Source organism: Dysidea avara, chromosome 6 (assembly GCF_963678975.1).
Source record: "Dysidea avara chromosome 6, odDysAvar1.4, whole genome shotgun sequence".
Taxonomy (NCBI): Eukaryota; Metazoa; Porifera; class Demospongiae; order Dictyoceratida; family Dysideidae; genus Dysidea; species Dysidea avara.
Window position 1 is genome coordinate 38345925 of NC_089277.1, and position 27926 is coordinate 38373850.

The 27926-nt window shown below is 37.4% G+C and overlaps 1 protein-coding gene across 3 annotated transcripts; it reads left to right on the forward strand.

Moving 5' to 3' along the window:
• The first annotated feature begins 196 nt into the window (after nucleotides 1-196).
• Nucleotides 197-27906, forward strand: LOC136257447 (ubiquitin carboxyl-terminal hydrolase 45-like). Of its 3 annotated transcripts, none has more exons than XM_066050661.1 (23): nucleotides 197-337; nucleotides 485-565; nucleotides 1334-1480; nucleotides 4716-4835; nucleotides 5559-5606; nucleotides 8438-8605; nucleotides 9182-9358; nucleotides 9930-10061; nucleotides 11128-11280; nucleotides 13356-13472; nucleotides 14020-14103; nucleotides 15521-15577; nucleotides 15626-15654; nucleotides 15976-16023; nucleotides 16076-16165; nucleotides 16299-16429; nucleotides 19784-19871; nucleotides 21041-21110; nucleotides 21232-21317; nucleotides 21625-21936; nucleotides 23501-23528; nucleotides 24573-24751; nucleotides 27654-27906. In XM_066050661.1, the coding sequence occupies exons 2-23, from the start codon at nucleotides 541-543 to the stop codon at nucleotides 27846-27848; spliced, it is 2484 nt and encodes an 827-aa protein (XP_065906733.1). In that variant the 5' UTR covers nucleotides 197-337; nucleotides 485-540; the 3' UTR covers nucleotides 27849-27906. The 3 variants fall into 3 exon arrangements, with proteins under 3 accessions (XP_065906733.1, XP_065906735.1, XP_065906734.1); XM_066050663.1 differs by having other exon boundaries at nucleotides 1334-1459; XM_066050662.1 differs by having other exon boundaries at nucleotides 220-341.
• The last annotated feature ends 20 nt before the right edge of the window (nucleotides 27907-27926 follow it).

The following is a 27926-nucleotide window of genomic DNA, read 5'->3' on the forward strand; positions in this document are numbered from 1 at the left end:
TTCAGTAGCTAGGCAGTGGAGGCCGGTCTAGGGTGTACACAAAAGGCCTGATCGAGTCTCCATCCATGTCTCAACTGGTCACAGAAGAAACAGTTTACATTCCTATGCGCTCATGTATACTTTTGGACTTTTTCTTGCCAGGAAAACCTAAAAAGATTGCTCTCTTTCTTCTTCCGACTGGACAAGACACAATCTGAACGTCGCGCACAGTGCTTGAAGCGTAACCATGGGAACTATCAAAGCTTTCTCTATTCTAATTAAAGCCCTTTCTAAGAATTCTCGTAACTAAGGAAACCTGGCTTTTAAGGAGACTGAATACATCGCATCGTGTTGAGCTGTGAGTGAGTATGTGTGTTGTGTAGCGGAGGATGTACAGCTGCATTTCGTGTGCTGAATTAAATTCTTCGTGACCAACAAACGACTTGTTTAAAGGCTAGTCGTTTTTATGTCGCGTTTTTCACTCTGTTTATTTACCCTTGTGCAGTGAACTGTTCCAGAGTCTATCTAGCTAACACATGTTAACGTGACATATTTGAAGAGATGAACCGCAAGACAACGTACACAGGTGAGTAGATGAGACCATGGGGTTAAAACATTTGTTGATGTTTGCTGGTGAATATGGCTATCTCAGGGTTTAACTTGGGTCAGATCACAACTTGTCAGGGTTACAACTACTTAAGAGTAAAGCTCCTAATTAATCTAGCTCAATCATGCTTGATGGTGTGGATGGCAATATGAGTGTACATATACTAACAAGATTTCAGAGAGGTCATATGCGTGTCTGGTGAATTGGCAAATGAGCCATAGCATAATCTTCCAACTCCTGCCTTATGTGTTGGGACATGATCAATACTTTCTTGTAAAGAGGTAGCATAATTGGAGGGAGTTTAAGATATCTAATCAATTCACACCACCCCAAAGGAAAGGAACTTGAGAAGACAAGAGCAACTAAATGAATTCTTGACATATTACTGCCTAAGTTATACGTAGTGGGTCATCTCACTCAGTAGTACAGACTGGTTTGTGATTGGAATTGTGAAAAGGGGTCTTTCACACACATCCAATCTACAATTCATAATTTTAGATTAATAGTGACTTGAAATTTGGTCAGTCATGAGCTTAATGGATTTAGAGAATTTCAGGTTTGATAAAATATGATCTTCCAAAACCATCGAATTAGATGTGTGTGAAAGAGCCCTTTCTACAAATCCAGTCACGTTCATATCCAAATGCATGAGTTGCATAGATGAATAGTTACTTGTAAAATAAGTTTAGATTACTAGTGTATTTATAGTTGCTTTGAACTGCAAATTGTGGGTACATTTTAAAATAGGTTACAACAACAGTAGTAGCTTTAGTAGAAGTGGAAGAGTACACCAGACTGGTAACTCTAGTTATGGATCATTCTATCAGAACGCTAGCAGCAGACCTCTGTCAAGTAGAAGCAGACCTGTGTCAAGTAAACAGCTTACAAATTTACGTGAGTGCACACTGTATTGTCAAATGTCTGTAATAATATGTTAGTGACTTAGTGTAATATTGTAGTAAGCAGGTACAGTTATCTCAGGTGTATATAAACCCGCTGAGCAAAAACCCAACTAGTTTGCATTTTACTCAAACTTCATTTGTTGACTTCTTTGTTGTCTAGAAGGAAAAACCAATCCCTTATCAAAAAAGATTATACTGCATATTGTGCATGAGTGCAATTTGACAGTATTCAGCCCGATTGCATGCATGCATTTAAAAAGCCGTGGCATGCAAACGCTAGCATGTGTGCTATCGCATGTGTGCAACTTGCAAGCAGTTTAACAACTGAGTGACTGAATGCATGTAGTTTGCATACATTTGTGCTTTATTTCATATAGTTCACTCATATATACATTAAGCTACAAAGTCCATCAGCTACATGTATAATAGCCACAAACTGTCCGTTGGTCCTATATAGTACACACTATCACTTCACACATTGTTGAACTCTTGTTGAGCTTGTCCATTTAGAGAAGTGTCTAGTTTCCTACTCATTTTTTCAATGATACAAGTGTTAGCAGCAGTTTTTATACTGAAATGTTTCTTCATCTGTGACTTCCACCTGCGACCTGTTGCATGTCACCAAACTCTTGTAATGTCCTGTACTGCCACCACAAATAGTTGTAGAATGCCACATCCCACTAATAAAAGCAGCAAAAGTAGTGGTTGAGGCTGTCATGAGTAGCGAATAATTTTGACACGTTTTTTGAATTACCATTTCTACTTGACAATTTCAAATTGTATACATACATATGCATGTACCGTAGGGCAAGAAATTTTTGTGGATTTCGTAGGCATCTTATCCACGAAAATTTTGTAGTTCCTGTACAAGTTGTATGGAGATCAATGTCTAACCACGAAAAGTTGTTCCACTGATTTTACCACATTTTAGCAATCCACGAAAAATTAATGCCACAAAAGTTTGATACCACACAGGGCTCAACCCAGAATATTAACCTAGAGGGGGCGAAGTAAGTCGCTTCGGATTCTAGGGGGATCTGGGGGCATGCTCCCCCAGGAAAATTTTGAAAATTTAGGTGTAAATATACTCAATTTTGGTGAAATTTTACTGTGATGCCATTGAATATTGACCATTGGATTATACAACTTTGGGATCAATTAAACCTTTCCATTTCTCAAGGCTTTAGGTATAAACCTAGGGGGGGCAATAGCTAACCCAGAGGGGGCCTGTGCCCCCCCCCGCCCCCCCCTAGATTAACCCCTGCCACAGAAATTTCTTGCCCTGTGGTATGTAGAAAGCCATAGACAGTTCGTGTGCAATCTAAGCAAAATAAACCACAAATATGAAAATATGAAAACAAACTGCACACATGCAAATCACCAGCAAAGAACAGCAGTACATTGTTGTTATATGAGAGCAAACTGCACACATGCAATATGACAATGAATGAACAGAAAGGGAATTCTGTCATATGATAACAAACTAGGCACGTGCAGTCTATCGGCAAAATAACCCGCTGCTTTATTACTATTTAATTGTATATGTGCAAGTCATTATGCGGTCATTTTAAGAACAATGAATGCATGTGAATTGCAAACTACATGCAACTCCTAAGGAAATGGTTCAGCCTTATCTGGTGAGTGCTTTTTGATTTATAATGATAGACAGCAGGCAGAGAAAAACAACTGATTTTTACAGTACCTAGTACATGTGTACTATACAAATTACAGGTACTCATTTAATAAGTTACGATCGACTTGCAACAGGCTAAGAAGGAAATAGAACTTGTATCTTTGTGTTCACTGTGAACTGGGAAGTTCATTTTCATTAAAGTACAGTTTTTGGCCTTATCCGTGCATTTTATTCAAGCAAGAAGGCTCTGAAATGCCAACAATAACATTACATTTTACCACAATGTAAACAAACACATAATATATAGGTAACTCATGTTTGTTTCATATGATACAGAAAACAAGTTGATTTTGTGCTACTTCTAAAAGCCAGGTGCCATGTAGCTACAGTAACTAACTAACCAACTATGTAGTACTATGTTATTATTTTAGCCAGAAAGATTTGGTTTTGCAATAATAATTGAGTTATTATGTATTTCGTATTTTTGTAATTCTTTAATTACATTGCTATCCAATGCTAAGGAAGCGCTTGCTAAACAAACTGCTTTAAACAACATATTATGTACAGAAATATCTTCTAAACTGCTTTATAGTTTGACTATCGTGTTTTTTCCACAAATTCTGTAGACAAAGCCTCAAAGCTGCTCTTCATTTCGTTCGCATACATAGGGGATACATCCCCTTTCATCTCAAAGGGATAGGCTATTCCTGGTGGTCTACAAGGGCTGTACCATTGTTAGTTGTTAAATGTCTATAAAATCCAAAGGGAAGATAATTCACAGAGTCTGAGGAGAGTCGCCTCACCCATATTTCAGACCGCCAAATAGAAACCACCTCAGAACAAAGTTTACCTGTGCAGAAGTTAATACAGACTTCATTTTGCTTTTACTTCTTACGTGCAAGCTGCTTTACCATTTAACAATTTTGCTCGCGTGGGTGCATACGGACAAACATAGGTACACACACATGCACGCACGTACGCACACACTTTTAAGAAAACAATTTCAGTAAACCGGGTGCGTGTCCACAGGCTGGCTGTACGCATACTCTTCATTTAAAAAAACAAAATATACTTACTGTGCAGAAGCAAGAGTTCATAATTTATTATGAACTCTTGGTAGAAGTTTCATGTATTAAATTCAGTATGGTTTCACCATTAACTGAAGTTAAAACATCCATAGCATGTATTTAATGCAATATATCCCAAAAATGCAAACTAGTTGGGTTTTTGCTCAGCACATCGTATAGTCAGGAAGATTTAGTATAGTAGTGGTGAGAAAAGACTTGCAGCATATAGGATATTTGTGCATGATAAATATAAACAAATGACCAATGTGCGTGAGCTCATTAACTAGATGCACATGTTGGTTTTTTGTTTCTGCTATGGTATCACTCTGCTATGATATGTGTAGCATTGCTGACTATTTGGAGAGTACCTACAGCATTTAGATCAGTCATACACACACAACAGCTATGACTTACCAATCCTTATCTCACTATTTTATAAAGTTTCGTTTTGTATGTATAACTAACCACCAAGTGTCCGTTTTCGTTGTGGAAGTCTGTGTACAGACCGAGTTTTCACTTTGTTACAGAAAGCAAATATACCACTGAAAAGACTATTAAGAAAACTGGTATAGCTGCTACTGCTGGTTTCAAATCCACCACTGCTAAACCTCAAGTTCCTGCTGGAATGAGAACAATGAAGCCACCAGGTACTCATCATAATTGTGTTAGCTGTATAGAGTAGTTGCTGTAACTTCTGACCATTGTATGTACTATGTGTATGTATATAGCTTCAGAGTTGGGGGTAACGCATGTAATGCGTTATGTAATAATAATTATTGCTTTTGCAGTAACGTGTAATGTAACGCGTTACATGATAGAGTAGCGAGTAATATATAACGGAAATCACATCCGAAAATTGTAACGAATGCAATGCATTGCTTCTTAAGGCGCACCAATTGTAGTCAGCCTCGTGATTGGTTGCATTTTGGGCCCAGACAGCACTGGAGACAGGGTTGCAGACATGAACAAAGAGTGATAGGGTATGGGAAGTGCCTTTGAGGCCAAGACACTACAACTTGTAATAGTAGGCTGGTACAGTAGCTTGAATTTTGCGGGTTGGATTTATAATAAATGTAAAATATTATTATTAGTTGTAGCCCTCAAAGTAATAAATAATATTTAACTTATATTTTCTGTGAATAATATGTAACGTAGCGCATTACATGGCTTAGAAGTACGTAACAAGTAACAGATATGTAATGAGTTACATTTTAGAGTAACGACCCCAACTCTGTATAGCTTAGGAAACTATGACACAGTTTGGCATTATATATGTACAAGAGTCTTATTACGTAGTAGTTCCATACTATGTGTAATATATAATATGCACACATCTGTGCTGATACGTACGTATTTATACCACCATACAGGTAAGAATGATGATACACTCTCCTGGGAACCTAGACCCAAACCTTCAGGTACACTGAATGAACAATTAAGTGCACTCACTTTTAATGATAATAATATATATCATGACTGTAATGATATATTATGTGCCTGAAGGCTACAGACCCAAGAGCTGAGGGTATATTTCATGTTGGGCATTAAAGAACTAACAAACACTTGCCCACATTTGTATTATACTCTAGCTATAGTATCTGATGATCGATCATGGTTATAAATTATAAAGTGTGGGTTAATATCCCTCACAATATTCTTCACACATCATTATGTTTCAACACACAATGATGGTACATTAAAAATCAAATTCAAAATGGTACACACGTTTGTACCATGTTATATTAAGCTCGGCACTAACCTTTTTTTGATGTAGCACTCTTGTGCCGTAATAGCTGGCAAGTGGTATACAGAAATATGCATCCAGGCATTGCCCAACTGATTAATATTTAGTGATGCACCGATACCACTTTTTCACTACCGATCCGATACCAATACATTTGAGCCAGAAATGGCCGATACTGATCCGATACCGATACTTTGCCCCACAGGCAATTCTCACAAGAAACAGCTAGTGATTTACTCATTTGCTAATCCCATCAACTGCAGTTTGTTGGTTTTGTGGCTATCAATTATGCGGAGATAATAGTTTATGGCTTCAATGAATCTTATTTATTTCGTGGCTTACTTCAGTTTCCACTGTACTATTAATGTTAGTAGCTGGCTTCTTTTAATGAATTGATGGCTTATATCAGCTTTTGCTCAACTCCGTTCAATGCGCTATGTACGCCGCCATCTTGATAAGTAATTAAATGACGTCATTTAAAGTATCGCTTGGTATCGGGCATTTATAGCTTTACTGATACAAGTTCGATACCACCAAAATAAGGCCGCATCACTATTAATATTCAACATAGTTTATCGCAATCAATTTTAATTTTGCGACTACACTCAGCCTAATAAGACTCTAAAGCTATCTTTGAATTGGTCAGGCATCATAGACATGACCAAACCACTTTTCCCAGTGCTACGCATCTACGTAGATATTTCCCAGGCAACATTCTTACTCCAAGCAATGCCTGTGAATGCTGATACTAAAGGTACATATATAGTATATTCCAGAATTCATAATGTACGCACAAATTATGACTCTAGGAGTCGTCTCTATATACACACATTTCTAATTACGGTGTACTTTTATAATACACCAGGGTCTGTATAGTTTGTATCATTAAGTTAACCACGAAGCTATTAGTAACCAGTAACATGTAAAATGGTAAAATCAGCTAAAATGGATATTGTACCGTATGTACAATGACATGAAATGAGAAAGTTGAATTAGATTCTACAAACACTCTATGATGTTCCCTTATGGCAAGGTTGCTTTCTGCTTGTTTCAGTGAAACTTGTTTTTGCGCATTCATGTAGCCACTTATTTTGTTCTTCAGATGACAATAAAACAATCACTTTAAGTACGTATGTACACATTATTGATGCTACTGGTAAACCTATAGGTTAATTGATGAGTGATCCAGCCCGTCATGGTTGTCTATGATGCAAGTACATGTAACACAGCAAGATGGTCACACAACTCAGCAAGACAATGCAAGCCTATTCACGAGATCCAGGGGACGGTGGCAGTTACTTAACTGTCACATGAATCAATTTCCGTTTGCATTAATGAATGCATACTGTAGATAAGGCCGTACCAATGGGTTAACAACCCCTTCTACCTCTCCAGAATTCCTGCAGGGACCGCCACATCTACGTATACAGTTTATCCAGTAAGGTTCCCCTGGAAATACTTACTGTGTCCAGGTGATGGACTCACTGAGGATCTCTGTCCTCATATATCTCACCCAATAGGAATCACATGACCAAGAGGGGCTTCAGGCCATGGGCAGTGTTTCCAGTACCTATAAGACAATGGCATAACACTGTATACAGTATATGTAGTTTGCATCACATGTGCTTTTGCTGAATATTCAATTAAATCTATTTCGTTCCATCCCAATACAATCTACTATATACCACAACATTATTACCCTGGCAAACTTTGTACAATTATGTATTCATTTAACACACGCACAATCCACAGAGGACTCATACACCCAGAAAGTGGAATATGGGTGCCGTAAGCGTATCAAATTTCTTGGGTAAAATTTTCGTGGTTTGCCAAAAAGACAGGTTTGCAAGTGTATTAAATTTCTTGGGTATAATTTTCGTGGTTTAACCTCGACGAGCCAGTTTGTTTAGTTTTTTGAAGAGCCGTGGGAAACAAAATTTGTGATTTAAGGTCGCGTTTAAGGTTTACAGCTTAACAGCTCAAGTTTGGCTACTTCATTTACGCTGGCATAGTTATCTGGGACTAAACAAACCATTTTGTGGGGTTAACTCACCACAAAAGAATTTTGCCTGCTGGAATCAGAGGAAACGGGTCTTAGATACTTAAACCCTGAAGGCCATCAGTGCTGATCTATTCACATAGTGAACAGGTGCACGTGTCATTGTCAGGTTGTATGTAGCGCATTCAGGCAATGATCAATAGCTCTGCTAGAGCTGAGACTTGAGTTTCTAAATGGATTAATTTTCGTGGATCAGCTGCAAACCACGAAATCCACGAAAATTTATACATTTACGGTATGTCTTTACGTACATACACACAGCATTGCTGATGGCAAGTTGATAAATTGGTGGTTAGTGGTAAAGTTAATAATATTTTGGTACCTTAACTAAGTGTCAGTATTATGTATGTAGGCGTCCTCAAGTGTCCACATTAACAGGTTCTAGTGTATACACAACATACGTACATGTGATGCATCAGCATCAAATGTGCTACGTATACATGTAGACAAGAAGACCATCCCTCACAAGAGAACAGTTGCTACCACTAGTCATTCTGCTACCACATCCACCAAGTACACTAGTACCACCACCACAACTACTAACCCCATCACTGCTGGTGTAACAAGTCCCAAGGTCACTAGTAGTCATCCTGTGGAGAAGAGACTTTCAGATGGTAGGCTATGTTTGTGTGTGAAAGTATTAATTGTGTATATACAGACCATGTATTATGTATGTATGTACATATGTACATGCTGGATACACAGCCACATAATGTGTACATACAGTGGAACTTCAGTATTTAACATTTTAATGCTATGGAATGAGTTATGCTTGAGCTTCTTCAGTTTTCTGATTTAGTTGCTTATCCATTCTTCATTCTTCCAAGGTCTCCTACTGTATGTATAGACTTTCATGATATTTCTATATAGTACATACACCTCTGTACAAGATAAAATAATGAGCACATGTTAGGAGATCTAACAAAGTACATAAGTATGAGGTTATGTACGAGGTCCACTTACTGCAGCAAACTCTTGTTTTGGGTCTTGGCTACTATAGAATGTCCATTCCTACAGAGGAACCTGTATAATAGTGCCCTGGTTATCAAGGTGTCCTTATTTTCTAGGTTAGTGTATGTACTAAGAGATACATTGGGACCTAACTCTGTGCATTGTATAGGTTGTCCACATTAGCAGTACACACACACGCATGCAACCCAACATATAACGAAATGTACTACGTACTGTAGATGAGAAGAGGAGAACAAACAAGACAACCACTAGTCATGATGCTAATACTACTACTACAAATGCCAAACCAACTGGTCCCACCACTACCACCACCACTAATAACACCGTCACTGGTAGTGTACTAAGTCCCAAGGTCACTACTAGTAGTCAGTTTGCAGGGAAGAGACCATCAGATGGTAGGGTGTAAACAGTGTATATGTGTGTCTTGTGTGTGTCAGTAAGAATGGTGAATTACAACCACCAGTATACTTAGCAAATGTTTGAAAGTCAGTGTGTTATCAGGTTGCATCATTATTGAACTACGACATGCTTAGATGTACTAGTATCACTGTCAAAGCTGATAATGGTTTAGTTATTATTCAAGGCAGCTGCTATATTGATCAGTACATTTACTGTAATAATGCAGTCTAATTTTTTGTTACTATGCCAAGGTTGACTTGACCACTAGTGGTATCTGTCACTGTAAGTATTATCAATACCAGTACTATGTGATACCACTGGTATTGTGATAGCTTGTTTTAAGCACCTGCCTTGTATCAATGCATCTCTATACAGTAAATTTATATGTAGTGTGCCCACTCCTTGAAACTTGTCCAGCATAACACACTATCATGTGAAATTTATATAAGTGGACACGGTACATAGATATCGTAGTAGCCCATTGTGTTTTAGTGAAAATTTTAATACATTGGTACACGTAGTAGAGTCCTTGTATAAAAATTACTATGATTGATGTTATTGTTACAGATAGCAAATCACTGTCTCAGTCACACAGCAGTGTTACTGGTGCTGATAACATCAAAAAGGATGACGGGTCGTATAAGAGTGGTGGAGGAGGTGGCGGTGTGGTGCCAACACCACTTTTAGCAACTATGCAAGGTGAATCCTTGACACCATTATCCATGTCTCTTGCTGTTACACTGTGTGCTTACAACACATAGTTGTACACAGTGGTTTGTGCTACCCCCAGAGCTCTATCATTTAGGATATATAGTAGTGGTAGGATCACAAATATTTTCATCCAAAAAACATGGTCCAGAAACTACATAGTCTCGTATTTGCTTCACAGTGCTTTGCCAGAACTCTACTTGCCTTCAACTGTAGTTTTTACTGATTGACTAACTAACGGATGCCTTCAGACAAGTGTAACTCAATAATGGCTAGCCTGTAACTTTTGAGTGCCTTTTGAGAGATACATAAGTACCCTGCACTCATAACTTTCCTTCTTTGTGTCCCAGCCTCTACCACAAAGGTGTCAGTTCATGAGGATGCTAATGGCTTCAGTATTACATGTAGCGTATAGGCGTATGTATATATGTATACATATCAAAGTTCACATTGTGAACTTACCCTTGGTACTGTATTTTGTTACAAGGAATATCCCACTAGGAACCTGTGTAAATGTCTGTAAATACAAGTACGTAGTAAGAATCATCACGCTGTACCTATGATGAATCCCAGAGCCACTACACATATGTCATACAGAATGTAGTTGTAATTTGTACCAGCTTGTCTAGTGTGCATATATAATACACTGTACAATATCTGCAATAAGTTGTACTATATAGTATCATTTGGTTTTTGGTTTGACTAAATAGGTAGCAAGGAAACTTTTACAACTTTTCATTTGAATTAACACAAAATTTATGTGCTGGGTACTCCCAATTTGGCTGTTAATAACTACAGCTAACTAACTAATAGTTAGACATCAGACCACCAGGACATAACACGATGGCGTACAGCTTAGTAATTACTCTAAACCCCAGTGGTCTGTGTACAAACAAATTTTCGAGCTGTACGTACATAATTTTTACAGATACTTTAAGACCTATCTACAATTATATGTGTCTGGATTATGTTGGTGTTCTTGAGTATCCACATAGCACTGTTAGCTGTGGTCACATATCCAACATACCTACCACTATGTGTGTTGCTATCTATGTAGATAAAACAGCCGCTAACAAGACAACTAATACTACCACTAGTTATACTACTACAACCACCCAGTCCACTGGTCCCACCAGTGCTACTACCAGTACCATCAGTAGTGTACCAAGTCCAAAGGTAAATTCCAGCAGTCAGAAGGCAATAACAACTGGTAGGTTGCATGTAGTTACCATTTGTGTGAAAATGAAAGTGTTAATTGTTTGTACCAATTGCTTGGTACACACAGCTGAATATTGTCCTTATAAAATCATCAAGCACAGTATAGTTTAGCAAATCCCACGAATGTTATCATTTTGAACATGTTGCTGCTACGTATATATGGAATCCATGGGACAATTTTATTTATTTATTTTATTTTTTATTAAAGCTTTACAGCACAAGTGCTGAAGGTCTGTAGGACACCTGGTCCTACAGCCTGTTTAAAGACATTAGATACATACGGTGTGTTTGAAAAACTGCAGGAAGGAGAAAAAAATGAGTAGGCTATCCTGTACTCATCTAGCAACCTGTAGTGTGTTTATTAATATAAGTTATATTATGTGTAATGAAAAATAAGTTGTGGTTTGAACGGTTAATCAAGAAAAGTTACATCCCTCAAAGATTTCAGGCTGTATTACACTCAGTATTATACAGCAGAAATGTTCTTATTAAATTCTTTGACTGCTTAATTTCCTTGGGGGAATATGCAATACATGCCAAATCACACTATACAAGCTTTACTGACCACTAATACCACACTGTGGGGTGTATAGCTGACTATAGACTAGGCATCTCTACTAAACTGTTTTTGTTTACATAATATAAAACCACAGAGTACAGTATGGCAGAACTGAAAATATGACAAAAACAACTTAACAAGTAGTCTGTCACAAAGAAAGCTGCTAGAGGTACAGTATCTCTTTATCGCAACATTGTACCGCGAGAGTGTGAGCGGTTAAAAGAACTCACTAATGAAAGGGCGTGGCACCCATTTTGCTTGTAAGTATTCATCCAAAATGAAATGGGATGAATAATTGTGAGTGAAATGGGTGCCACGCCCTTTAATTAGCAAGTTTTTTAATTGCTTGTACTCTTGCGAGACAACGTTGCATTTAAGATGTGTTGTGATCTATACCATATTCTCCTTACTGAGATTTAGCTGGTTTCTTTGAGCCAAATTGCATGTCACTCTGCATGTGCACACGAGTGAATCACACCACATTCTGACACAATTGCTGACTGTCATCTTTAGCCTATCTACATATCAGGCATAATAATCTGGGTAAACTCCAAACTCTAAAAGGAGCACTTTGTGGTAATGTGTATCAAAGAAGGGTCCAGATATTACAGAAACAGGACCTCTTTGAGGTGTGTCCGTTTCAGGGTAACACTCTCATTAGAATTGGACTTGGTGTGTCTTTTATAGCAGTGGGAAAAATAGTTGTGGTCTTTACAGTTAAACTGTCAAAGTTCCTGTCTCCTTGAAAGTAATAATCTCCAATGCTGTAATATGTGCTCAATTCTACATCATGTTTTTGCTAAAGCTTGTGTAATCCTAGTGAAAGAGGATACATAATATGTGACTGGATTTTGGAAAAACAATCTAAATTGCACATTAAAAGTTTTGAGATAAATGGTTTTAAAGAATACGATAGCAACAATAGCAAGCACGCGTATGAAGTTTACACAAGAGATGCATCATCCATTGCCTTTCAGACCACTTCCAGTACTTGTAGCTGCTTGTTGAGGTAAGATTCAAAATGGAGGCAGACTACAATTGGAGTCCAGACACGAGATTACAGGGCTGTGCTGGCTTCTTATTGGCTGATATGTAGTGAAATCAACAACATTATCAGGCACATCCACCAGTAAACCACTGATTCTTGCCAATCCAGGCCCTTCATAAGGCCAGAAACCACCATTTGAGCTCTCCACGCCACCCAGAAAAGGCGTCTATTAAAACCATGCAGCTTCAAGTAGTTTGAGTAATACTGAGGGTCAAAACTGGTAATACAATAGTGTAGCTATCCACTGGTGGTGTTAATTTGATTTTGCCTGATATACGATTTGGATCAGTTGTGTAAAATATGATCACATATATTTTGGTGAATTGCAGGACACATAAATGTAAATCTGCAGCTAGCCTACTGTAGTCATGTAATTGTTATAGAATACTTGTGTCAAAATAAAGTTGCTGCACTTGTGCATGCCAACTGCATGCTATTTAATGTTGTGTGTTAATTACAGTCAGCCAGTCACCCACTCAGCCAAGCAGCAGTGATGCCAATACCACTACTAATTCTAAGGATGACAGCAAGCTTCCTAATAGCGGTAGTTGGGTTGGTACTGGAGTAGGGACTAAAGGTAATTATTTTATCATAGTATATGAGTGTGTGGTTAATTATGGGTGGGTGATATAGGGGGACACTGGGAGTAACTTATCCCTTTTAAAGTGGGAGGGACAGTGCCCCCTTATTTTCCTAAACCCAGAAGCTAAAGTACCGACCGAAACTGTTGTAATTTTTACTCATTGTATAACCAACTTTTTTTCTTTGCTTTATATTAATGGGACTTGTGCCATAGGTTATGCAACTATTAATCAATCAATATTGGGAGTGCAAGAGATGAAATACTCTAATAGAGCAGTCGCCTAACTACTCTAATAGAACAATCAATAGAAACATAAAAGTTGGTTCTGCTATGCAATTTATTTGATCTGTCTCCATTAACAGGCATATCTATACACAATCAAGTGCATGAATCTATTAAAGACCTTCATTTATTGATGTACAGTATTGTAATGATAGCAATTGCCACATAGGAATTGGTATTTTATATTTATTATACGTAGTGTGTGTATTGTATGAAAAGGTCACTAAGTGTGTTATATATTTGTGTTATTGTTGTTCAGGTACCAGCACACCTGTAGAACAACATCCTTATCGTAGCGCTAGTCGTTCACCAATGTATGGTGGTAGTGGATATGGAAGTATAGGTAATAGTTGTATGCATTAACAAGTGATGTAACTGAATTAATATTTACACATCCACACACTTTGTCCTCATCGTAGACACCACCTAAATTCTTTCACTGACCTTTACAGAGATGATAAAGGTCTACATGTTTACTTATTATAATAACCCTTTAGAGATGGCATTCAAAGATGCCGCTTGAGTATGATGCACAAGCAATATACTGGAAAGTGGTTTTGCTTGATTCTTTGATGTTCAAAGATATGGTATGTTTTGACTCATGCAGAGCCACCCACAGCTTTATATTGTGGGATTTAATTTTTGAGTTGTGGCTGAGTATAGTTGCAAATTACAACTAGGTGATTGCAGTAACTACGTATATTCTAAGACAAATCATCACTAAATAAGGTAAATTGGGAGGTTTCTGGACAGCTGTGTTATGCCAAGCACTTTGCTTGTTATCTGCAACTGATGGATAGAAACTAATCAGGCTGCGAATCAAGTACCCCACTTGTGTGCCATAAATGCTAAAGTTTTGTCTATATCTTTGTATACAACCTTTCATACACCTGTTACATGGAAACTGAAGGTGTCACTTATTCTAAGGTAGCACAAACCAACCAATCACAGTATGCAGTGAATGGATATATGGTGTAGAGGTAGTGTAACTGGAATCCAAGTTGTTACCTGCATTGCATGACCAGCAGCCTAAGAAGCAGATCTGCAAGGCCATTTAAGAATGCTGGTGCCAAGGCACGGATTACCATTGAAATGTCGTATCTTTGAAACTGCTTCAAGACATGTAAGCAATACTAGGAGCAGGGTAAGAGTTCTGCTGTTCTGCTACTGCCATCAGCAACAAAGTAACCAGTCAAACAGAATGCTATCAGTCTCTGCTGGGTCACAACACTTTGTCATACAGCACCAAGTAATCCATCTTCTATTGGTGTCAAAAACCCCAGTCAAGTCAAATTATTATTATTGATTTTTTTTTCAAAAATGCAAAATTAGACATTCTAACATTATGTATTGAAACATTAATAACATTGTATTAACACACACTTTGAAAACCGTGATTGATCATCAGATACTATTGTGATACTATTGTGTACAAAACTAATGGGGCAAGTACTTGTTAGACCGATAACTATTACATATCCCTAACCCCAAGATTGTTAATATGATAATATGTGTGTAGATCCAAGTGTTCATTTATATGGACAATTGAAACTCAATTGTCTATCGATGTCTGACTTGTATACAGAGCTCCATCCAACTAACTACTCTAATAGAACATTCACTTAGTTCTAATAGAACAAATACCAGTTAATATCATTTAAAACAGTCACTTCCAGTATTTGAGAGTTTGGTTAATGAAACAGATATAATTGAGTATTTACTCATCAGAATACTACAGTCTCTGTTATACTTGGTCACAGGTAGAAGTCGAGATGGATTCACTCAATACCTAAGGAATCCAGTTGATAGTACTACAGGTACATGATAATACTGCTGAATCTGTTATCGTGTCTTCTTTACTGCAGTGCAAAAACCAGTGACAAAACCCATAAAGGTTAGTGCTTAGTGTGTACATTGGAACCTGTTAATGATTATATCTACATATGACTACTCCAGACACTTTGTACATAAACCTAAGCATGAGCATAGTACTGGTCTTCAAACTGTACACACACAATTGTCTGGAACACATGTAACACACTTCTTGGTGGTGTGACTAATGGGTGGTAACCCTGTTTCTAACTGTGAGGCGGGACCAGGTAGGGTCAAAGGATAAGTATATAGGCTGGCAGAGTGGACACACATGAGTACACACATACACAGAGTCACACATATTTTTGCAGCTTGCAATGATTTTTTTTTCGCACGCATGTAGGGTTTAGCCAACTATGGGAACACCTGTTACTGCAATGCCCTACTACAGGTGAGTGTAGTCTATATCCTATTACCGGTGATTATGATGATATCCTCCATAGAACCTTGCTGTTCTTATGACACTGTATAACATGTTGAAGGAGGCTAATTCTTCCAACAGTCGTACTTATCATATTGATGGGGGAACTGTGGTAAATTGTTATATTGTGTGTATAGTGTATGTACTTGCATAGGGACACGTGTAGAAATATATTATAGGCTATCTCAAAATAATTGATCCATCAGATACACATGTCACAACTATTCATTATTCTTTACACACAGGCAGAGCCACTAACAGTCACAGTTAACAAGTCAGCTGGTCACCTCACTAGTACACTATATAACTTCCTCAATGGATATCGTAATAGTCTACCTGACCCCAGACCTGTACTAGCTGGGGTACGACACAAAGTGTAAGCTAACAATGTGGTACATGCATATTGTACAGAGTTTTGTGTATTTGTGCACTTTTCATAATAGAATCTCGGTTTTCCAGAATTAGATATTTGGAGTTTCCATTTATCAAATATCAATATGTGATTGTTCTATTAGAGTAGTTGGTATATTGTATGTTTTTTAATCCTTCACAGATATAATATATCTAATCCAAAACAGCCAAGCTGTAAAAAAACAGTGCGGCCCTCAAAAAGGCTATGGTGAAGACGGCACAAAATTCACCTAAATTGCCGCTATTAAAATTTTTACCATTAACCTACCATCACAGCCATTTCTTGGCCGCCACCTTGGATTTCACATCTTTTTTCACCATGGCCTTTTTGGGGGCCGCACTGTTTTTTTATAGCTTAGCTGTTTTGGATTAGATTTCATTTCTTTTTGCATTTGTATACCCCAAAGCCGGCCTATGGCTGGCTTTGGACTTTTTTAACCTATCTTTTTTTTTCTTTGCCACAGGAAGAAGAAAAGATGAAGCATATGTACTTTAAGTATTTCTGCTTTTATCAGTAAATGTACAAATTATATTTAAATAATACATTTATTTATTACAGAACTCTCCATGGTGGTTGAACACTCTACAAGGTGACTTCTTCTAGCTGATCTCTCTACAGGGTGAATTGTTTGTAGCTGAACTATCTACAAGGTAACTTCTTCTAGCTGATCTCTCTACAGGGTGATTTGTTTGTAGCTGAATTCTGTGCAGGTGATTTGTTTGCAGCTGAGCTCTTTACAGAATGGTTTCTTTGTAGCTGAACTCTCTACAAGGTAACTTCTTCTAACTGATCTTTCTACAGGGCAATTTGTTTGTGGCTGATCTCTCTACAGGGTGATTTATTTGCAGCTGAACTCTCTACATGGTAGTTTCTTCTAGCTGATCTCTCTACAGGGTGATTTGTTTGCAGCTGAACTCTCTACATGATGGTTTCTCTGTAGCTGAACTCTCCATAAGGAAACTTCTTTTAGCTGATGTCTCTACAAGGTCACTAGTTTGTAGATGAACTCTCTACATGATAGTTTCTTTGTAACTGAACCCTCTACAAGGTGACTTCTTCTAGCTGATTTTTCTAGAAGGTGATTTGTTTGTAGCTGAACTCTCTACAAGGAAACTTCTTCTAGCTGATCTCTCTACAGGGAGATTTGCTTGTAGCTGAACTCTCTACAGCTGATTTGTTTGCAGCTGAATTCTCTACGTGATGGTTTCTTTGTAGCTGAACTCTCTACAAGGTAACTTCTTCCAGCTGATCTCTACAAGGTTTATTTATTTATTTATTTATTAATGCTTTACAGCACAAGTGCTGAAGGTCTGTAGGACACCTGGTCCTACAGCCTGCTCAAAGACTTTCGCTACTTAAGGTGTGTTTGAAAAGTTGGAGAAAGGAGAAAAAATCCATGACTGGACCTAGGTAGCCTCGAACCTGCAGCCATCCGATTTACGCTCAAACAATTACAGGAGTCTACCAGGTGGTCAGGATGTTTTCTCCTTGTTATTTTCATGTAACTATATCCATAGGAATTCTAGAGAGTAACTCATTATCTCAAAGTACCCCAAGTAGAACCAAATGGACACTAGTTTAAGGTGATTTCTTCTAGCTGAACTATCTCTTTCTATAGTTGCATGAACTCCCTACAAGGTAACTTCTTCTAGCTGATCTCTCTACAGGGTAACTTGTTTCTAGCTGATCTCTATACAGGTTACTTGTTTCTAGCTGATCTTTGGGATTCTCTTCAGGGTGACTGCTCTATTAGAGTATCTCGATCTCACACTTAAGTTCGATTTCGTGTTATAACTCTGTGGCTTTAAGTCTGATTCTTCTACACCATTGAAGAGCCTTTCTAAGATGATTACTCCATCTATACAGTAATTTTCAAAGCATTACCCCAAGCGGTTTATCTGGTAGGCATGGCAAGTAGTAGTTTTTTATTAGCTAATCTCGATTGCATAATTGTTACACACTGTTGGTTTTTTCGTTGTATCTTCCTGGTTTTTAGCTCGATTTCTTTCAAACCACAAAAGGTTTGAGGTTCAATAGTTAACCTATTCACCCACCAATTTTCAGCTTCTTCCCATACGCGGTTTACCCTGTAGGCGTGACAACATATTGGTGTCATTTTTCGTGAATAATCGCTCATAACTCTTTTCCTGTTTATTGTATTCTAGCCAAAGTTGGTACAGAGATGCGCCTTTATACCCCCCTTCAGTGTGCCAAATTTCAAGGCAATCGGATATTGCGTTCGCGTTTTATAGTAGTTTTTGTAAGTGTGCGAAAAGAGGAAGAAAAATAATAAGAAAAAAAAAACTAAGAAACTAAGTCAATTTTTGAAGTCGCATATCTCGGGAACGCTTAAAGCGATTTCGCTCAAATTTGGAATGTGGGGTGCTGAGGTGGAGGGAGTGTCCACAGTAAAAATCGTCTTGTTTCATCAAGGCAGCACAGAGCTACGGAGGTGCGAAAATTGCGTTTTCTTTCTTCCTGTCAATATACTTACGGGTGTTGCGTGCCGGCTTCTTGGGCCGCACGACACACTACGCACGACACACTACCGTGTGTCTTGATATACAACAACTTTTTAATAGCACCAGGTGGTCCCCAGAGTTTCATGTATGTTATAATTTTGACTATAAATACTGACAGCATACAGGTCACTGCAGGGTGGCGTAAGTCGCCAATTATCAACACTATTTCGTCTAGCAATTGTAATTCTTTACTGGAATGACGTATAAACTTCTAGTTTGAACTATTCTATAGAGTAGTCTATAGTCTCTTAGCATGCCAAAATTTAATTAACTCACGTGAGTGATTGTTGTGTTATAAGTGAAATCGTAAAGCGTGTCATATACCAATTATCAGCATGAGGTATGTATTATCAGTACTCTGTACTTCAGTGATTAACCAATTATCGGAAGATTTTGCGAATTCGTGAGTAACTTGCTGGTTCATTGTGAACATTTTGTGGGATATACAGTCCTTGGATAACTCCATTTCACACAAGTTTATGAAGATGAGACTAGCCATTCAAGAGATATTCAGGTTAGACACAAAGCATACCGGTTTCCAATACAAAATTATTGTATGTAACTTGTTATATTCCATAGTTTGTATAATATGGAAGTGCCGTACCTGCCGATGATTGGCAACTTACGCTACAACTGCTAATATACAAGAGACCTATGATTTAACTTCAGAATATACAAAATTATATGCATCAAATCTAAATTATTTCTCCACTTTAGTTAGTTTAGTTATATACTGTTATAATTGAGTTCTAATTGTTACTATGGTTGGATGTGTTGTCATCATTACTACAAACAGGAACAGCAGGTTTGGTGGTGGTACACAACAGGATAGTCATGAGTTGTTCAGGTGTTTACTGGATGGCATGAGGACTGAGGAATCTGAGGTGTGTACTGCATGTGTAATACTTGGGACACTATAGTTTGTACACCAGAGAACCAGAGTATTGATGATGAAACACTAACTCTGTTAGATACGGGGAAAAATCCTATACACAGTGTATACTGGATAGAGAGAGCATTATTGTACTTGTATTTTATCAGGGTGCCACGTACCATAGAGGGGGTAATTTTTCTAGGAAAACAGTTTACAGTTGATGTTCTGTTCATGAAATTTTACTTGTGAATTGTTGATATATTATGTAAGTGTTGAGCTGAAAACATTCAATCACTTGAGGATGGAATTACACAAATTTGGCTCATTTGTAGTACTGCTTGACCCACTAAATGTGTTTTGAAATCTTTTCATTCAAATTACTGATGCAGTGTTTATGACTAATCAAAATTATCACCGTAAATTTCTTTGGGTAAGCCATAAAAGTGCACCGTCTGTTACGTTCCATTTCCCAAACTTGTAATGAAGCTAAACCACACATGTCTGCTCTTGACACCTCCAGTAATCATCTGGTTGACTGAAACGTTAGAATTTTTTTTAAAGCTTTTTTTCTCAGGGCTCAGTTCAACTTATAGCTACATAGTTATTTAGTATACTAATATTGGTTTTTGCCACATTCATACTAGTATTTCATGAAATATTTTACATATTGTGAGATTGGTCATTCTCAAAAATTTTACCCTCAAAAATAACTTGCTATATATGTATATATATATATATATATATACAGTATGTGTTTATGTGAGCTCCTGCAGAAGTCAAAGAGGTGAACGTCTGCTCTCTCTCGATTGTTTCACTGGATCAAATTGTCCCTCAAGCATGTTTAATAATGTTTAGAGGCTTCACTGTGTTACTACAGATAGATTACAGTAGTGCAGCTACCATTGAGGCAATCGAGGCAGCTGCCTCAGTTTGAATGAAGAGAATGTGATAGAACGAGATGCTCTAATAGAGTAGTCACTGAGCATTCAAGTTTGCTCATCTTCTATCTGGCAGTGGCTATACCCTTGGAGTACGTTGGTATAAGCTCACATTAATGTAAACAGGTTATAGTTTTGTGTGTGATATTACCGATGGGTTTCCTAACACATGTGATACAAATGCATGGCTAGTATTCACTCTATTAACAGTGTTTCATATGTAGCTTATTATTATGCACAGCTGATATTCAAGGCCGTGGAACAAAAGCTTGGTACAACATCAGATGGTGAGACTAAACTAAAGAAACGAGGTTAGTGAATGCTGTGATCCTTGTGTTTACACCCAACCCACTATCTGTATAATTATTTCAACTAGTTTGTATTACATACTATCAGTGTGTTGGTATACTTGTCCCTTTCCTGATACTACAGCCTACAGGAGGAACATCAAGACTCATGTGGATGATGTGTTTGGTGGAGCAATATGTAGTACTGTGGTGTGTAGGAAGTGTCTACATGTAAGTGGTATACAGTGTATGCTATTGCAGGTACATGCTGTGTGCTATATAATGTGTCAATGGCACTTGGCAATAACTTTACAAATGACATGGCATGATTACAGCCCATTGTACATTGACTTTGTTCCTATGCCTTTCTATGTATTTCTCTGTTTGCATCAATTCCACACTTGATTTCAGGATTACAATATATATATATATACGTAGGTAGTCATCAAAACTGTGGTAGTGGTTCACAAATTTGATGTGCTCCATATTGTTTTCAGTGCTATATGCATATACAGTACTCCAACCGCTACCCACACAGGTATCCCAGGTGAAGGAACCCTTCCTGGACCTGTCTCTGCCAATAGTGGACAGCCAGGCTGGTCGAACTAGTACATACAATTTTAACAAGAGGCCTAGGGATGATGATAAGGAAGAGGCAAAGACATTCAATGGAGTGTTCCAACTGCTCAAACGAAATGGAGACAAGGACATAGCACTACCCATGGACTCAGAACGATCACACAATGGTAGATGTAACATAGTTAACTGTCTAAATGAGTACACTGACCTGGAGGTGATGGATAGTGACAACATGTTTATCTGCACTGAGTGTAACAAGAGAGAAAGCATGGTAGGTGTCCTGTATACCACATGGTGTACTAAAAGGCGAATATTTTGTAAATGTGTTATATTGTACCATGTGGGAGAATTAATGAGCCAAAGTGTGAAAAGTACGTTTTGGAACAGCTATACAGAAGAGACATACAGAACAGTAAATAACCCGGCTAAAAAAGTATATCAATTTTATCTAAGCAAACAGTCAGCTATATATGTAGATCTGGTGTGTGACAGTTTCAATTCTTAAGTATCAAACAAATCCTGTTTGTTCTATGACTAGGGAGTACGCAATAGTTATACCACGCCTGCGAGGGATTTTGCTGATATATACCCCTAAACCCTGAGGGCTGCAGGCCCGAGGGTAAGGGTGTATATATCAGCAAAATTCTGACCAAGTCGTGGTATAAGTGATATATATATAACTCAGTGCACACTCACCTGATAGGTGAAAGAACTACAGAGCATTCATCCCATTTGTTAATACACTAGCATCTGATGATCGATTGTGGTTTTAATATCATGGGAAAATAGCTCTCAGAATGTTATTCCTACGTGATTATATTTCAACACACACCAGAACGGATTGTGGGATTGGTTTTAGGGGTGTAAAGGGTCTATGGTTTTTAAATATTAGATTAAACCTTTGCTATTGTGACAGTAAGTAAGTTAATATATTAAGTTAAGTACTTAGGACTAAAAGCTACTCACTATTTGTCATATTCTTCTTGTTTCATGTTAATGGCTGACACGTCACCACACAGTGGGCAGAAATATGCATCCACGCATCACCCAAGCGATTGTTTTACAGATCACTTGTCTTAGAGTATACTGTAGTTTAGTTACTGTCAAATAATCTAAGCTTAGCAACTACACTGAGCCTTACCTAATGTGCAAACTAAAACCCACAATAAAAGCTCCGTGTCGCTCAATAAAACAAGCCAAAGCATTTCATATCTTTGAACTGGTTAGACATCAAATACCATGAGCAAACTGCATTCCCAAGATATTACAGTACCTGGTGAATATACGAATTAAACCCCAAGTGGCACCTTTGAACGCCCACACTAAAGTGGTATATGTATGTATGTTGTTTCAACTTTTGATGTTCAAGTTGATGTATATGACTGGAGAGTGTAGAGGTTGAGGGGTCACCCACATACAAAGGTCTGCTTACAAAAATGGAATACTTTTTTCATACCAAGTTCATTTGTGATTTGTATAGTTTAACTGTATAATACGCACTTGACATATTTATAATACATTTATAACCAAGCAAATGTACAAGATACAGACAAACTCTAGATCTGTATATTAAGTATTGTGACATGGTTGAATGTAAAGCAAAGCAGGAGTGGGCATGCAATACAGCATGAAACAAGGCTGAGTGCTTCATCTTGACTATTCAAACTGCTTCAGTTTCAGCCATCAAACTACATAATTTATTTTGTAACCATTCATGTACATGCAATGCTTAAATTTGTCACAAAACGTACACTGAATTCACATTGATAGGATGGTAAGTGAGGTATACATATTGACCCTCATGTGTTATCAAGTGTGTATTTGTTTTCATGTAGAAACAAGATGCCATGGGGAACAATAGAAGTGAGATAAATATGCACTATAGTATGACCGCTGTACAAAAATCCATTCAGCATATTTTCTAGAACTGTTTGTTGTCTAGAGGGAAACCAATGGGCTGTAAAAGTTTCATCCTAATCCGGTGAATGCTATTGAAATTATAGTGATTGAGCAATTGATTTACGGAAAACAAGTTATGAGTCCAGCAAACTATGGAGTTTGAACTCGTCTCATTGGGTTCACCACCATGAACTGGGGAATTCATCAAGCTACAGTTTTGGCTTATGTATATCCACCCATGCTTTCAAGCAAGAAGACTGTTCACACTTAGAAATGGCGACAATAAAGTTCCATTTTACGCAACATAAATAACTCACTTTTGCTCTATAAAAATGAAAGAAAGGTGTTCTTACTCCTTTAAAGCACTTGCATGGGCAAAGATCAAACGAATAAGAGTGCTATTACGTATTTCCATGTAGTACTGAAAAGAGAATACAGCAATGTTGATCACTTGCATAGCATTTCAAATCGCCAGAAGTAGCCAAAACAGTACTATCTATTTGTTTTATGACCAAACTTGTTCTATACAGGCACTTACCGATTATCTGATGTCTGAAAACCGACGCGGTTTAAGTCTATCCAAACAAAGACGGCTAGAAAGCACTTTAAACCAGTTAAAGCACCGCCATGTTGGTGCAATATGAAAAAAAAAATAGCACAAGGGTGTGGATGAGAGACTAATACAGCACAAGGCAAATTTGCACTTGTGGCAGTGCTATATATCAATTTGAACCTTTACTGAAGCAATATAAAGGTGTATAAAATTGTATTTGTAGCATTCCAATATAATATTTCAATGCAATTTGTTTCAAAAACAGAATATGCTAACTAGTTGGGTTTTTGCTCAGTGGGTCATATAAGTATGTTCCTAGGTTGTTATATGTTTTACATATAATGCATGTTATTACTGATCTCATTGTATGATGATATCATGTTATTACTGATCTCATTGTATGATGATATCATGTTATTACTGATCTCATTGTATGATATCATCTCTCACTCCAGTTGATGATGGTCCAGTATTATCATTAGTTAGTAAACTATTACTGATTGATCAGCTCCCTCAACTGTTGGTACTACACCTGAAGAGGTTCAGTCTGGGCCAGTATGTGAGGAAAAATAGTAAACATGTTGACTTCCCCGTCACTCTGAACATGAGGAAATACTGTACTGTTAATTGTCAGGTGTGTTGTCTATTTGGTAGACCATTTGCAGTGTTATAAATAAATCAGTCATTAACCATTTCCTACCAGTTTTATTGGAAAAGTCATTAATGACCTACATTTTTATCTTTTTGCCAACCAGTTTCTGACCAGGCTTGGTTCTCTAATATTGTCATTTTAGACTGAAGATGTTGTTCACATGTTATCTTTGATGTTATTGTGTCTTGTGTATATAGATTTCAATTCCAACTCCTTGGCAGTATTGTGTGTGTAGATTCCTCCTTTCTGCGACACCCTTTGAGATAATTACATCTTTTATTCTGTTCATAGCTTATGTTGCTCAAATTTTTTTTTAATAACCCATTCAAGGCCACATTCTCAGGACCACTGGCCGAATTGCCAAATCGTGTCATTTTAACCGTCCAATACACAGAACTACTTAGTAACCATATACAGTGGAACCTCAGTTATCCAGACCCCACTTATCTGGACTCTCGGTTAACTGAACTACAGAAATGACTGCTCTATTAGAGTAGTGAGTGTTCTATTAGGGTAGTTGCTAATATTGGAAATTTTTTTAATTTTCTTTACGCTATTTTAAGGTCATTTATACACAGTTTCGGAGATATGGACTTTTCAGACTTATGGACCACTCCTGTTCCCAAGGGGTTCAGATAACTGAGGTTCAACTGTATCTAAATACTCGCTATGAACTAAGGAGATATTGTTTTTGTTTACACAACAGTAGCCGCAACAAAGTCTAAACTTCAGTAAAAATCAGACAACGGAATCTCAATTGCAACTATTTACAAAGGTGTATTGCACTCCAAAGAACTTTTCTGACAGTTTACTTACAGTGCGATCCATTCCACAGCTGGTTTCTTCATGATTTGTCCCATTTTTGCTGTTGTGCATGTGTATCTGCATCCATTCATGTCCACCATACCACGTCCAAGATAAAACAGCTAACTGTCGACCTACCTGTCTCCATCAATGTATAAAACGCTTTGTTTATTATCAAACAATAGTTTTCAACTCAAAAGACAACTTGACTCACCTATTATGAAAGGTTACACTTTGCGCTATTGCATAACAAATGCATACTAGTATGGGAAGGATCCGGTTATCCCAGAAACGGGACCTCTATAGGCTTGTCTATTTCAGTACTAGCACATCTTGCTATGAAACGCATTATACAAGCTATAGTGAGGCTAAAGTTTATTCTGTGAGTGAGTTATGATGCCATGCCGCCATACATATTCACAACACTGAACACTTCATTCTTTTGTCTTATTTTGGAAAGTAATAATGTTACTAGGGTGGCTACCGATGTGCTAACTTTGCTGGCAAGTTTGAAAAAGAAGCCATAATATAGGACATACATCCAAAAGCAAACTAGGTCATATTTGGGCTTAAACACATTTGTACTAGGGACTATTAAAAGTAAAGAGCAAGTGAAATATACGTATAAAAGTGGCATGTGTTTCCCTTCAGTCATAATGAAAGTTTATAATAGGGATTGAGATATTCTAATAGACCAGTCAATCACTTTGAAAAACATTTAAGAATGATGTAAAAATTCTTTATGATTAACCCATTAACGGCCACAGCCACTACTGCCAACATTATTACTTCCATTCTATGTTATGTGGCTCACTTTAAATTCTTTTGATGTGATAAAAGGAATGTATATAATTAATAAAATGACTTTGTTGTTAGTAGAAAATTAACAGTTGTACTGCTCTACTTTATTTTGCTGGGGAAAACTTTGTTTATATGTGATATTCAGTAATATAAATCCACACAAAAGCTGTGTAAAAAATGGTGCAGCCTTCAAAAGCTTGGGGAAAAAAGAATGGCGGCCAAGGAATGGCTGCATGCAGTAATATTAATGTTAATAAATTTTAGTAATACAGTTTGGCTGTTTTGTGTGGATTTCACGTATTTATAAGGCCCAGCCTATTTGTTTTTACTCACATGCATTTCTTCTAATCTATACAGACATAATAATGATTTTCATTTGTAAAGTACAAATTAAGTATGTTAACAGCCAAAATAGCAGTGGTTCAGTGGTTAAGGATGTGGATGTTATATTGGAAGTCACTGGTTCGAACCCTGTGTTTTTTCGACATTTTTGTGCACTGATATAGATAAGGTTACACTGGATTTAGATACTCTAATAGAGCAGTCACCACAGGTGACTGCTCTATTAGAGTATCTCAATCCAGTGATTTTACACTTGTTTATTTTTGCTTTATAACTGTAACTCCATTGTTTTTCAAACCATCAAAAGGTACTGCTACAATGATCACCCTACGTGCAAACCAATTTTCAAGTTATTCCCCATTCTCGGTTTACCCTGTACCCATGACGAAGTTTGATCTTTTTTTTACGTGAATAAACGTTCATAACTCCATGGATATTACTGAATGTGTTAATTCACCTTTATACCCACTTCATTTGCACTGAAGTTTGTGGCAATTGAGTTGCACATTTGCATTTTATAACTATATTCGCAAAGTGTGCGAAAAGAATTCAAAGCCCCTGTAAACCCTACGGCTTTAGAAGAGAAAAAAACAAAGAAAAAATTGAAAATTTTTAACTTTCATATCCTGGTGCAATTTTTCTGTATGGCTTACCCTACCTGGTGGACAGCTATAATGCAAAAATGATGTGCATTGGAGAAGGGGGTCATGGAGCTATGCATCACCATGCATGAAAATTCTATTTTCTTTCTTCCTGTCAATATACCCACTGTGTAGTTCACTGGCTTCCTTGGGTACATGACACACTATCATGTGTCTTGGAACTGTTGGAGAGAATAGATTTTGGCTCACTTTAATTTGAGCAGACTATACAGTACATACCCTGTAGTTGATAAGATAGTCACACAAGTAACATAAATTATTATTCTCCTCCACAGCCTATCACATTTGACTACAAACTGAAAGGTGTGGTATCACACAGTGGTTCACTACATGGTGGACACTACATAGCCTATGTGTGTAATGGTGAACAATGGTACTATATCAGTGACAGTCATGTTAGTAGTGTGGGCAAAGATAGAGTGCTCAGTTGTGAAGCATACATGTTGTTCTATGAACAAAACTTTACGTAATTTCTATGTATTGTACAGCTGTATTCATTTATAATTTTTTTATTTCCTTTTCATGTTATATACTAAAATTATAATTAA